This window comes from Lepidochelys kempii, chromosome 6, assembly GCF_965140285.1.
Source record: "Lepidochelys kempii isolate rLepKem1 chromosome 6, rLepKem1.hap1, whole genome shotgun sequence".
Lineage (NCBI taxonomy): Eukaryota > Metazoa > Chordata > Testudines > Cheloniidae > Lepidochelys > Lepidochelys kempii.
This window is the reverse complement of record NC_136385.1, coordinates 100,078,253-100,092,140: the sequence shown is the minus strand read 5'-3', so window position 1 is coordinate 100,092,140 and position 13,888 is coordinate 100,078,253. Positions and strand designations below refer to the sequence as shown.

The 13,888-nt window shown below is 43.5% G+C and overlaps 1 protein-coding gene across 10 annotated transcripts in view; it reads left to right on the top strand.

The window, feature by feature from the left end:
* The first annotated feature begins 1,175 nt into the window (after positions 1-1,175).
* Positions 1,176-13,888, top strand: part of GALC (galactosylceramidase) — a 120,622-nt gene continuing 107,909 nt past the window's right edge. For 9 of the 10 annotated variants that reach the window (XR_012159514.2, XR_012159515.2, XR_012159517.2 and 6 more), the window contains exons 1-6: positions 1,176-1,444; positions 3,343-3,411; positions 6,882-6,945; positions 9,599-9,712; positions 12,342-12,481; positions 13,767-13,805. Coding sequence is in view for 4 of the 10 variants with exons in the window: in XM_073349360.2 (XP_073205461.1) it covers positions 1,235-1,444; positions 3,343-3,411; positions 6,882-6,945; positions 9,599-9,712; positions 12,342-12,481; positions 13,767-13,805 (636 nt within the window). In the remaining 6 variants the exon portion in view is untranslated. The remainder of the gene's footprint in view (positions 1,445-3,342; positions 3,412-6,881; positions 6,946-9,598; positions 9,713-12,341; positions 12,482-13,766; positions 13,806-13,888) is intronic. The other variant, XM_073349361.2, reaches the window with a different exon arrangement.

Here is a 13,888-nt window from a genome sequence, read left to right as displayed (position 1 = left end):
CCCGCCTCCTGGGAAGCAGTGACATGTCCCTCCAGCTCCTAGGGGGAGGGGCAGCCACGGGGTCTCCATGCACTGCCCCTGCCCCGAGTACCAGATTCACAGCTCCCATGGGCTGGGAACCCCTTGACCCCACCCCGGAGCCCCTTCCTGCACTCCAAACCCTTCATTCCCAGCCCCACCCCAGAGCCCTCACCCTGTCCAACACCCTAACTCCCTGCCTCAGCCTGGCACCCCCCTCGCACCCTGAACCCCTCATTTCTGGCCCCACCCCAGAATCTGCATCCCGAGCCAAGTTGCTACCCCTTCCCACAGCCGTTGCAAGCCCTGCCCCAGCCAGAGCCCCCTCCCACATTCCAAACCCCTCATCCCCTCTTGTACCCCAACCCCATGCCCCAGCCCAGAGCCCCCTCTTGCACCCTGAACCCCTCATTTCTGGCCCAACCCCCTGCCTCAGCCCAGAGCCCCCTCCCACACTCCAAACCCGTCGACCCCACCCAGCCCAGACCCCTCTCCTGCTAGAGGCCTCCCCCTCCCTTTGCTGCACCCCAACCCCCAGGCCAGAGCCCCCTCCCACACTCTGAACCCTCAATCCCACCGCCCAACCCCCCTCCTGCACGCCACCCCCAGCCTGGTGAAAGTGAGGGAGGGTGGGGTGGAGTGAGTGGGGGGAAGGCCATGGGGCAGGGGGCGGGGCAAGGGTGTTTGGTTCGGGGCAGGTCCCTAAAGCCAGGCCCCTGGCCCGCTCTGTCTCACTGCGCCAGGCTCTGAACCTGCAACGCAATTTAATTCCTGGCACCACCTGTGGCCTGGGTTGAGCCTGAGGCTTGACTCCAAGCACCGCCCCCTCTTCGCACGTGTGCGGGATCCGCCCTTCGCAGCCTCACTCCCGTATCTCCCCCTCGATACAGCCCTGGCGGCGACCCTCAGCGCAAAGCTCCGCCCAAAGACCCCACCTCCAACATGGCGTCGCAGCGGCTCCCCTCCGAAGCCAGCTCCCCGCAGAGTCACATACCCTAGTTAGCACGTTCGTGCCCGTACACAACATGGCAGCCGCTAGCTTCAGCTCACGTTATCACGTGACCGCCGGAGGCCCGCCCTCCCTCCCCTTTGGGAAGATGGGGGCGGTTCGCCGAAAGGCCCGGCCCCTGTCAGGTGACCGCCGGCTGGCGTGGTCTCGTGACAACGGCGGGCGGGTGGCTGGAGTTAGAGTTGATGTAGGAACGGGACGGCTGCTATGGACGCTGCTGGAGGGAGGCGTGGCGGGTGCCCGGGCTCCCCTCGCTGGGCTGGGGCTCTGCTGTGGGGCTGGGCCCTGCTGGGCTGCGCCTGGTGCCCTCGCCCCCCGGGGGCCGCTGCCGCCCCTTTCCCAGCCGGCTACGCGCTGGACGATTCGGTCGGGCTGGGCCGTGAGTTCGACGGCATCGGGGCCGTGAGCGGCGGAGGGGTGAGCGGGCGTGGGCAGCGGTGTGGGTGGGGTGGGGGGAGCGGGAATAGGGGGTCAGGGGTGGGCTGGAGGGGCGAGAGGGATGGGGTAGAGGTGGGTGTAGGGGCTGGCGGGAGGGAACGGGGGCTGGAGAGAGATCAGACCCTTCGGCAAGTTTCTGGGTGGCCACCCCCGCATTGGGTTGTGCTTTTTGTGTGGGCTGAAGAGGACTGCCCTGAAGTGACCGTCTCTTGTGCTGTCTGTGCATGTGGCCTGCCCCTCGGATTTGTAATGCAGAGTGAAGGGCTTCACCTTAAGGAAAACAAGAGAAATAATGGTGCAGGGAAATTCAGAAGAGTGAGAGTGTGTCCATGTGTGATGATGCATTGAGGGGAATGGGGTGGAGGTATTGTTGCCTGTCAAATTCAGGTGCTAAAAAGCATGGCACCAAGTTAGTGTTGGAGGGAGACAGGATGTTCCCTAAATGTAAGTTGGAGGTCCTGGCTGTGAGTAGAATTTGAGGTTGAGGAACGGTGTGGGAGAATGCTGCTTTGTTCTCCTTTCGCCTCCCGCAAAAAAGATGTGCGGTGTGTGTGTGTGTTGTGGTCTTTTTCCAGTTAGGGTGATAGGAGATTCTAAAGGACAAATGAATCTGGTATAACTCCATTGAAATCCTGCGATTAATTTTACCCTTGACCTACATTTTAAAGACTTCTCTCTATTGTTTTTCAAATATTTAAACCACCAAATGACCAGTAAGTTTCCAGGGACCTCTTCCAGTCCAATGATAAGTGTCATGAGCTCCATTCAAGCTCTACAGTGATAAGTAATTAGCACCTCTCTCGAAAGCTCATGCTCAAATAAATTGGTTAGTCTCTAAGGTGCCACAAGTACTCCTTTTCTTTTTTCACCTCTCTGGAGTTAGCTTGGAAATTAAGGGTATGTCTACACTTACCATTTAAAGCACAAAAAGTCCCTTTTTTGCCCTAAAACCGAGGGAGTGTCTACACTTGTTAATGACTTTTTGTGGTGAAACTCAGAAGTTTCGCTGCAAAAAGAAAACCACCTTCATGAGAGGCATACAGCTCTTACTGCTGTTCTTTTTGCACTGCTGTGAAAGTGAAGACTCCTTCTAGCAGTGTAAACACCCTTTGGCCTCTGGAGGATATCCCACAGTTCCAAAAGCGACCACTTCTGGCCAGCATCTCTGCTGTTCTGACACATGGATGTCCACCCCTCCCCTTGTAAGCCCCAGAAAGTTTGAAGCTCCCATTCCCTTAAGCAGCCAGACAGCAGGAGGTTTTTAAAAAAATGCCTGGAAGAAACCAGGAAGTAATGGGGCTCCTGAGACCTGAAGCAGGGCAGCACGGGGCACTGAGCAGGGACCCAGAATGCCTTCTGCTCACTCCCCCACCCTTCCCACAAGACCTATCCAGAGAGCTGCCCTGTGGGGATAGCTGCCCTGCTCTCCTCCTTGATGGAAGTGCTGCTAGTGTAAACACTCTCTGATGCCTGAGGAATTGAGTGAGTACACAGACCAGCACTTTAAGTCTCACTGGTGATAGGGAACCGGTAAAAGTACAGTGCAAAAACTCTGTAAATGTAGACATATCCGTAGTCTGACTTGGGTTTAGGAGGAAGAAAAGCAGGGAAAACTTTTAGTTTTCATTTGTTAATGTCTTTCTCCTATAAGACAGTAAATTTTGTGTCTTAAAGGGGTGTTGAATTTTTGTGGGTATCTGGTTGGCTGAGTTCTTGCTGACATGATTCCTTAGTTCTTGGTGGGATTTGACTATGCTATTAATTATATTAGGTTGGCTAGAGCCTTAGATAGGAGGCTCTTAACTATTTAAAATCCAGATAAATAATACAAAATAACTCTGTATATGCTCTTTTCCCTTTGTTCTTTTCTTTTTCAGGCCACCTCTCGACTTCTGGTGAATTACCCAGAGCCTTATCGCTCTCAGATTTTAGATTATCTTTTTATGGTAATATCTGTCTTACTGATATAGAACTATCTCTAACCTCCTGTAGAGTTTTAATGTGTACTCTTATTTTTAATGGCAGTTCTCTAAAATGCATTAGATACTGGTTAAAAAAATACAAAAAATCCTTATTTTCTGAAGTATTATAGCAGGGATCAGCAATGTTTGGCACGTGGTCTTCCAGGGTAAGCCCCCTGGCGGGCCAGGCCTGTTTATTTACCTGCCACATCCGCAGGTTTGGCTGATCGCAGCTCCCACTGGCTGCGGTTCACTGCTCCAGGCCAGTGGGGGCTGCGGGAAGTGGTACAGGCCGAGGACACGGCAGGTAAACAAACCAGCCCAGCCCGCCAGGGGGCTTACCCTGATGGGCCGCGTGCCAAATGTTGCCGATCCCTGTGTTAGTGGGAGAGCTTAAATAAAGTCATGCTGTTAATAATTATGGTGATACTTAGGGCCAGATTTTTAAAGATACTTACATACCTAGATGCTTTTGAAAATCCTACTGGGCACCTAAATGCCTCTAAAAGTCTGGCCTGTAAGCATTATACAAAGATTAACTAGTGCTAATTTATTAATTGACCTATAACTGTGATTGCAAACAATATTTTGTTGTCTTCTAGCTGATAAGTAGGGCTTCTGATGTTTGTTTTTTAATTGATAAACATTCCCGATGTAAAAATATGAAATAAGTGTTCATCCAATCAACTCCAGAAATGGTTATTTGTATCTAAGCACTTGTCTACACAGAGAAATAATGCAGACTGTGGGCCTGTGATTTCTAAAGCATGCTAATGTGCTGCATGTTAATTGGTACATATAGAATCTGCTGGTGTGTACTAAAGGCTTCCTATTTAACTTTACCATAGTGCTGTTTGAAACAGTCTGATGTGAAAGTGCACTTGGGAACATTACAAAAAATTACTCATTACAGTATATACAAAGAGAGAGTCCCTTCTATCCCCCACCCCCGGGATTTTTGGACATCTATGTAGACTGCAAAAATTGCTAAAAGTAACCACCCCTCAAAAATAAAATTAATAAACAGAATTCTTACTGATGATTGATATAGGGAAATCTGTATTCTAATTCTGGCTCTGTCATTGACTGACTTGATTTAACTTTGGGCAAGTCACTTAGGTCCTGACCCAGCAAACATGTGTGCGCTTGTTTCTATGCACGTAAATAGTCTTGTTGACTGCAAAGGAACTACTTGTGTGTAAAGTTAAGCATGTTCATTAGTGTTTGCAGGATTGGGATCTTAACTTCAATTAGACCAACTGTCTCTATGTGTAAAACAGTGAATACTGGCCCAGTTCTGCAGCATGCTTTGCAATCCTGTCTAAATACAAGATATTATGGTTAAGGCTAATATTTTGTCATAGTAAAAGTCAGACAGGTCACGGCTTCTGTGAATTTTTGTTTATCGCCCGTGACCTGTCTGTGACTTTTGTTGCTGCAGCTCCATGGTTCCCCTACCAATGTGGTGGCTGGGAGCTGTGGGGTTCCCCTTTTGCCTACGGCACCTGGGAGCTGCAGGGTGACCATATTTCCCAAAGAGAAAATGGGACACCCCAGCCCGCTCATCCAAGGCATCCCCTTTGTCCCCCCACCCCATGTGAGGCTGTCGCCTGTCACTGGAACCCTGAGGAGGTCCCCCCCTGGAGTCTGTCACCTGTGGCTGGAACTTTGCCCAGGCCCCTTGTCCCTGCTAGAACCTTGCCAGGGCCTCCCTAGCTGTCAGCTCCAGACTCCTGCAGTCCCTGGGGTTGAAACAGAGAATGTCAAGGAGGTCTCAGGAAGTCACGGATTCCGTGACTTCCATGACCTCTGTGACATAAATGAAGCCTTAATTATGGTTAGTAATACAGTAACTTGAAGGTATGTCCTGTTTGTGTGGTGATAACTGTTTCTGGAACCTAAATTCTGAGGCTGAACAATCAAGTCTTGTTACTCCAAGGTGTAGTAGCTGCCAAGAGTAAACACCCTTGTTAAGTTAAGAGGAAACAACTAATTATACTGAAATGACTAAACAATTTGAGGGTACTTCCTCTTGGTAATAACCCTAATATAGGTTAATCAACATCTTGTTGTTTCTGTTGGGAGTTTATTTAATTTTGGAAATAGCGATTACTGAGATTTCCCCCTTATTGCTATTCTGAAATAGCTAATGATTAAATATTTTGGGATATTGAGCTAGAATTAGAAGGTTTTTTTTTCTAGTTTAAAGGTGGATAAAGTGAAGGGTTGAGGTGATCATATCTATCATATCATATCTATTGTGGGTAGTAAATCCTGAAGGCAATATTGAATCAGAGTGCAAAATACTTCATGACTTCTGAAAATTACTATACATTTTAGTTGGCAATTGCAGAGTATCCTTGCTCTCTAGCTTGCTAAAATTGTTCCATTTTAATAGAGTTAATATCCTAAGGTTTGCCTAGGATTCAAGTCTACTTAGGTAAGGTTCTGAATTCTTTAGATCAACCAGTAAAACACTTTTATACCTCTAAAGTTATCCATTTAGAGACCTGTACCACTTAAACTATATCAATGTCTGCACTGATATAGTTACAGCAGTACCAAAGCTGTACAGACAGGCCCTAAATGCCGTGTAGGAGTAGTTGTTGCTCAATAATAACTTGAGCTGTGTCCTGAGAGGGCAACATACCACTTTCAAATAGCTGTTCCCTTGGCTTCAGCCCTGTAGAGCATAGTTTCTGTGTTAGAGAGAGAGAAGTAGCCATGGAGGTTTTTGATGGGAAGTGGGGAAGAGACATGATGTAGCTGCCTTTGCCTTCTGTGCACTCAGTCATCTGGAAGATGGTCTTTTTGGCCCTTTTTACACTGGTTATGGGAATGTAGCATACGACCTCTTATATGTAGAAGTTACTTTACCCTCTACAGAAGTTAATCAGTTATGGTTCTGAATTGTTGAGATAAGAGCACCTTTATACTCCTAAAACTGTCCATTTAGAAGGCTGTACTGCTTTAACTATATCAGTGTCTAAATTGATGTAATTACATCCGTACCAACCCTCAAACTTGTAAACCTTTTTAGTTTTTAGAAGGAATATGGTCATTTTGAAATCTAGTCAACTTAAAATAGTATTGTCCTACATCAGCCTCTGGACTGCCGTACAAATTTTTTGGCTTTACCTTGACCTCTTCCTATTTTGTTAACTTTGTTGTGCTAAAGATTCATGCAAACAGGGAAACGTACTAATAGCTACAGGAGAGACAGTGAAACTGATGAGAAACCAAGTACTCTTAATTGCACAAAATAAATAAACTGGAAAAAGCGGAATAGCTTTTCCCTCTAATCTTTCAGTTGCATTAACCGTAGGTGATTGTAATAATAATGGGTAAAATATTCAGATAGAAATGTGATGAAGTTGATGGTGATGCACTTTTTATTTGGACATTCTTCTGCTTATATTGTGTATTCATTGATATTTTTTCTCCTTTTTTTAAAGCCAAATTTTGGTGCCTCTTTGCATATTCTCAAAGTAGAGATTGGTGGTGATGGACAGTCAACAGGTATAAATTCTTGGGGGACTGGGCTTACTGTTTTTATGCAGATCATTCTTCACTTCAAATGGTGTGGCGATGCAATAGATGAAATACTACCAGTTTAGCGATAAACATTGTGATGAACATTTCACCTCATTTGAAATAGCAAAACTCTCTGTGATACACTTGGAACTGCACTACCATGTCTAAAAATGTTTTCTGCTAGCAGGGTTCTAGCACCATTTCTCGAATTGGTGTGGGAAGGGTCTTCTTTTACATGAGAACTGTGGTTCAGACTGTTACTTAGTGTGGTGTATTCTAGAAGAAAATAATACCTGTTCCCAATGGACAGGGAAATTGTGCCAGTGAGATGTATCGTAGGGTTCCAGCCATAATATTGAATAGCTTTAGTGTTTCTCAAGTGTCAGCTCTGCTGTGTGAACTAGATATAAACCTTACTTAGAACAAGATAGTTCTTTGTTCTGCTTCCTTATTTGAAGTCACGCTTGCCTATATCGCAGAAAATGATTTTCTTAAAGATGAGCTGTGTGTTAATTGGGTTTGATTGTTATGAGTGTTATCTGTCTTAATGCTCCATTTTCAGACTTTTTGATAGCTCTGGTGAGGTGTGCAAGTGCGACTATTACTGACTAGATTTTGAGCATTAAACATTAATACTCTGGCCCCTACAGTCCTGGAAGTCTAGAAGTCCACTTTTTTGACAGGAAGAATATTATTTTAAGTACAGGAATTCATTGGTGTTCAACAGAGATTTAGTCAGTATGTTGCTGGCAGAAAAAGTGGACTCATGGGGTGTCCACAGACATATATAGCTCTTCATCTTGAAAATACTGTACTAATATTATTTAGTCATAATAAGTAGGTAAGTAGTGTCTTGGTTTTCAGATGAGGAAACTGAGGTACAGAGATGAAGGGACCCTTGGCCTTGGTCTGTGTCAGAGCCAGGATTGGAACTCGGGAGTTCTTGGCTCACAGTCCTGTATGTGCTTGCATACTCAGTCTATGTCTAATACACACATCACTGTAGTTTCTGGGCATCCTCTAAAAAATATTTGCCATTATCCCTCTAATGGGGAGAACTATCCTCCCCATCACAGCCACAATTTTAAAGTGTTCAAATCCTAATGGTTTGCTGATTATCTGACTTGCATGTGTAGTGGTGTTCAATGTGTAACTGCACAAAACTTGTGTTTATCTTTTGCTAAAACAATTGAATATTATGTGGTGAATCCCAAAACTACTTCCAGCAGTAGAGAAACCCCACAGTAATACTAGTCCAAATCTTATACGAAAGGGAGCTTTTCATTATTTTATCATCGTGTCGTTTTAACTGAACTCTTGGTTTCATAACAAGTTTCCTCGTTTTCCCTCCCTTTGTGTTTCTCTTGCCGTCAAGAATTAAACATGCAGTAGTCTGTGCCATGCTGTCTGTTTATCAGTTCAGAGTCCTTGCATGATGGTGGAAATATTTCTTTCCCCTCCTGATACTGCTGTGGTGATGTTCATGCAGTGATTCCTTGGCCCAAAATAATATTGAAGGTAGACTTAGCATCACAGTAATTGGGGATGTAAAAGATCTACTAGATAATTAGATCAATCCTTTGGCAAGGATAAGGTATAGTCCCTTTGACAGAAAACATATTTTCATATTAATGTTAAACGGATACTGTACTTGATCATGGTCAAGAGACATAGGCTGTCTACACTTATGGTGGCAAGTAGAATACAGACACTGCACATCCAGCTAGCATGGATATAAATAGCAGTGTAGACAGTGAACTGCAGCTTTGTAGAGTATTGCTTTACACAACTGAACCCACAGGGTATACAGTCTACACGCTCAAGCTCTGCTTCCCAAATCAACACTACTGTTTTCAGCAGTGTAGTGTCTTGCTGCCTCCACAGTGGCTGAGCCTTTCCCTGTCACAGTTAGTCTCTGACAGGGGAAAATTGTGGGGAAAGGATATGGGAGCTCCCCCGTGCTGGAGCATTTTCTCACTTCAGTGAAAGGTTTTGGCAGCAGTTAGCTCCCAGAGTCTTTCCCTGCTGCTGGAGCATTTTGCTGCCATGTGTAGCTACACGCCACAGTGACAAGTGTGGACATAGCCTGCCTTTCACTGTGGCGTGTAGCTACGTGTGTAGTGCTTATATTCTACATGCAACTCTAAGTATAGACAGCCTAACGTCTGCACTGTAATCAGAGGAGTAATTGCAACATGTACAGACGTACTTGATTAGCTTTAACTTAGCTAGCATAAGTACCAATAGCAGTGCAACTGCAGCAGCGTAGGCTGTAGAAGCCAACCCAGGACTCTTGGTACTTACTTAGGCAGCTAGCCCATGCTGCCTGTGGCTTCACTGCTGTCAGTACTTGCACTAAATAGATTAAAGCTAGCGCGGGTATGTCTACATGTGCTGCAATCACACCTCCACTTGCAGAGGTGATGTACTCTTAGAGGGAGGGATGGCTAGTCTTTCATGTTGGCTTCCATTGCTCACTTGGCTTTCAAATTTACTTCAAAGAATGCATGAACTGTGCTTGCGGTATGTGCCTAGATATTATGGTGATGAGCAATATAAAAAAACCCTCTAAGATACATAGGAATTTGTCATGACACAGAAAACAATTTGTGAGATATCTTTGTTGTTTCCTCTGTAGATGGTACTGAACCCTCCCACATGCACTATGAAAATGATGAGAATTATTTCCGGGGCTATGAGTGGTGGCTAATGAAAGAAGCTAAAAAGAGAAACCCCAACATTAAATTGATTGGTAAGGACTTGTTCTGTCTTCCTGTTTTCAAACACTATTTCATACCTGACTCATTCTTAATTGGCTCCTTAGCTTTAATGAAGCAAAGTATTCTTTGTCACATTAGCCAGTGTACAGTCAGAGTTTAGCCAATTTGCCTTACCTCTCCTTGTAAAGAATATTATTGTGTAAATTTTTTAAGGTTTTATTGTGACAATGCCTTGTGTTTGGTGGGTTTCCCCCCCACAGTGCTGGGTGATATTTATGTTTGGCCTAAATAACTAAACTAAAACAGTCAGTATAAGAGTGTCATAGTGTGAGATCCAAAGGCTAGAGACAATAAATTCAAGACTAAGAATCTCCTACATTATGCATGCTCATTCTTCCTTTTTCCCAGATACCCTTTTTAGGAGGAGTCTTTTCTAATCCTACACACAATAAACTAACTTTTCATATCTTCCAGGACTCTATTTATTCCCTTCAGACTTCTATCAAATGCTTTCAAAAAGTAGCTCCAGCAAATGTGCTTTGACTTCTGATTTTCACCTCAAATGGGTAGACAAGTTCTGTGAGGCCTTCACTGTTCTGTTCAGTTCAAGTCAGAGCCCTGTATCTACAGCTGTGGAATCTACCTGTTGCCACTGAAATGTGTTCCAAAATAGAAGTTGTCATTTAAACTTTCTATTCTTCTATGGTTTGCAAAGAAAATGTTCCAAACCTGAACTGAACGTTAACCAATGCAGTGATTTGGAGTGGCTGTCTGATTTACCAAGCTCATGTGCTAATTCCATAATTTCAAACCCACCTCCCATGTGCCAAATGACCCCAGAATTTCTTACCTCATTGTCAAAACCTCCGGCTTCCCCTCTGACACATCTTTAATCCAGTTATAAAATGTTAATTTTTAGTTAGTCTATGGCAACTTGAAAATTAGAGTCTTAGAGGCAGAGTAAATTACATTGAATTTAATATAAAAATAATGAAAAAACCCTATTTGTATATGAAAATTAATAGTATAATTCAGTAAAAAACTTAATTGTCAAATTTACTGGAGGTTGCTGTGGACTTTCTAATCTACTTCATCAAAGCGCCTTAACTACAGAATCTTGCTGGAGAGCTGTTAGGTCCACCTTTCCACTGCGCCACTATTATGCTCACACCAAAGTTGCCCTAAAAAGTACAGGAACAGCTGGAGGAGGAGCCGTTTCCCCGTCACCAAGGCCCCGGGGCTGGAGGAATGCTGTCAGTTCCAGCTGTGGCCCCAGGGTCGGCAAAGCTGTCCCCCTTCCCTCGTTGTAACGAATCCCTAGCTATACCAAACAAATGGCTTGGATCCCCAGAGGTTCATTATAGCGAGGGTGTACTGTAATTTATGTCTGCACTATTTATTTATTCAGTTTATACAGTTTGCCTGTTTGATAAACTCAGTATGAACATTCATATTGCAAAATAAGTGTTGCCAAAATAAGATTTCATATCCATACACATAGGAAAATCTCCAAGCACAGGTTTACAGCAAGTCTATAGTCTTTAAGTGTTAACATATTTGCTATTTTAATCTTCTTAATGGCTGAAACATTTGAGTTCTTGCAGACCAGTTTCTGTGCTGTCTCCCTCCTGTTCGATCACTGATTTACTTTCACTCCTGTTTTGTGTAACTGCACAAAACTTGAGTTTATCTTTTGCTAAAACAATTGAATATTATGCAGTGAATCCCAAAACTTCTTCCAGCAGTAGAGAAACCCCTTGCTTCTCTAAATTACCACACTGTCTTCTCTGCATAAATTACCACACTGTCTTCTCTGCCCCCGAACCATCTGCACTGTCTCAGTTCTGACTGGAAAAGTTGCCTACATCATGAATTATGCTGTTTTGTAGTTTAGTGTTGTTTAATAGTTTATAGTCAGGAATATTTGGAGAGAACCATCTTTGTATATTAAGAATGAGTGAATGATGGAGGCCTTCCTCCCATAGGGAAATTTAATGGTGCATCACTGCAAGGGGCATGAACTAGATTACTGTGGGAGGGTCTAGAGGCTCCAAACGAGGATCAGAAATCCATTGTGTTGTATAAACATAGAGTAAAAGACAGTCCCTGTCCTGAAGAGCCCACAGAACCTTTGGAAGCAGATTTTTTTTTTTAAATAATCGTTAAAAAGGAAACAGACCAATTATAGTACAAGAATTAAAATAGGACCAAATCCTGCTTGCCTTACTTGAGAGATTAGTCCCATTCACTACAGTGGGCTAAAAGCCCATGGTGAGCAGGATCAGACTCTTGTGTTTAGATATAACAGAATGTATTGCTTGATCCTGCAGTTCGGGGGGGTGGGGACTGGGACACACCTATCCTTGATGTAATCCATCATTTGAGCCAGTCAAGGGTGAGATGTTGGGTAGATGATTGTCATTGCCTAAAGATAGTCTTAGGTGGAGAGATTTCACTAAGGATGTACAGCTTATGCTCGATTCTCAGCTAGTGTAAATAAAGCATAATTTCATTGAAGTCAATGGAACTACACTGATTTGCAGTAAGGATCTTTCCTTACATCTTTCAGTTAATATCGGCGGTGGGTTGCTCTTGTTTCTTACTGATGTACGCAGTGCGCCTAATTAACTGTCCTTCTCTTTTGATTTTTCTCTCTTGTAGGGTTACCTTGGGCATTTCCTGGATGGGTAGGGAGGGGTCAGAACTGGCCCTATAATCATCTGGATGTCACTGTTCACTATATTGTTTCCTGGATTCTAGGCGCCAAGCAGTATCACAATTTGGACATTGATTATATTGGGGTCAGTAAAGTACACATCTCAAATTTCTGTTTGTTTGTCTGTCTGTCTGTTTCATAATTGTTCTTTGTTAGCCCCTGATTTTGATTTCCCCCTCCATCTCCCAATCGCTCTGTGGCAGCCAGTTAACAAATCATTCCATATCCAGAGCCTTATGTTTGCCTCTGGTTTCTGGTGGAACAGGCAGAAGTCACATGGGCTGGCACTGTTTTGCAATTATTAATGGGTGCAATGCTGATTTTCAACATTTGCGGGTTCCATACTCTAAACTGTATAAAATGAATGTCTGACTTTGTCTTGTTCAGCTTGACGTACATAGATAGTAACTCAAAATGTATTAAGTGAGGTTTGAAAACTTTCCAAACCTAGGTTATATGACCTTTTTAATACAGTGATGTGCTGACAATATTTTGCAAAGGAGCAACAGCATACAAGTTCACCCTTAGCTTGTGATAAACTACATGATCCTGAGGTGCATGTGTCTGTAGGAGAGTAGAGGGACTGTGCTGTTTATTTCTCATTTAAACAGAAACTTTTATAGCTAGAATGAAGGAAAGTGACAATCACCTGAGATCTAGGGACTTTGCCTCCGATTTCAATGGAATTTCACGTTACAGGACTTGGTTTCATTCACTATATTCACTAGAACTACTTCTAAGTGGAAGCTTCATTTCTGTAGACCATATGCTCTTGGTGTTACTGTGATATTTTGTGTGGTAGAACCCTTTGGTTATGGCATCTTAAAAATGGGGAAATAGCGAAGGCTGTTTTGAGCAAGAGAAACTCATTGTCAGTAAGCCGTTTTAATGATTTCATAGCCATCTCTTCTTCCCTTTAGTCTTGCTGCATATGTGGTGCAGGTTAGGTACCATCAATTGTTTTCTTAATATATGATGCATTTCAGAAGCCTTTTCAATGCATGTGTTTTGATGGATCTTCTAAAATGAGTCGTTATGTTAGAACATTCAAGTTCAAACCTGCAGTCATAGGCTTGTGTAAATGTAGAAATCTACTAATAGGCAAGTTATTCCTTTTCAGAAGGAAGTTAGGTAGTTATGTCTAGGGGCCTTTGAACTTTATTTAAAACTGCCTCCTTTAAAGCCAATAACAAAAACAAGTGGAGTTGCTCTCTCCTTACACAAGAATCTGAAGCCACAGAATTCAGTTATAATAGTGGCTGTATAATTTTACAGATTAAAACTTTCCTTTTTTGTATTGATGTGATTCATTTTACTCTTCAGACTAATACATTTATTTTTGAAATTGCTGTTTATGTTCTGTTCCATAGGTATGGAATGAAAGGTCATTTAGTAGCAAATATATCAAGGTATGTAATGATTTTCTCTTTCCCATATTAATTTTATGTACAGTGCTACTTTATGTTATCAGTATGTGTAAATGACTTTTGAA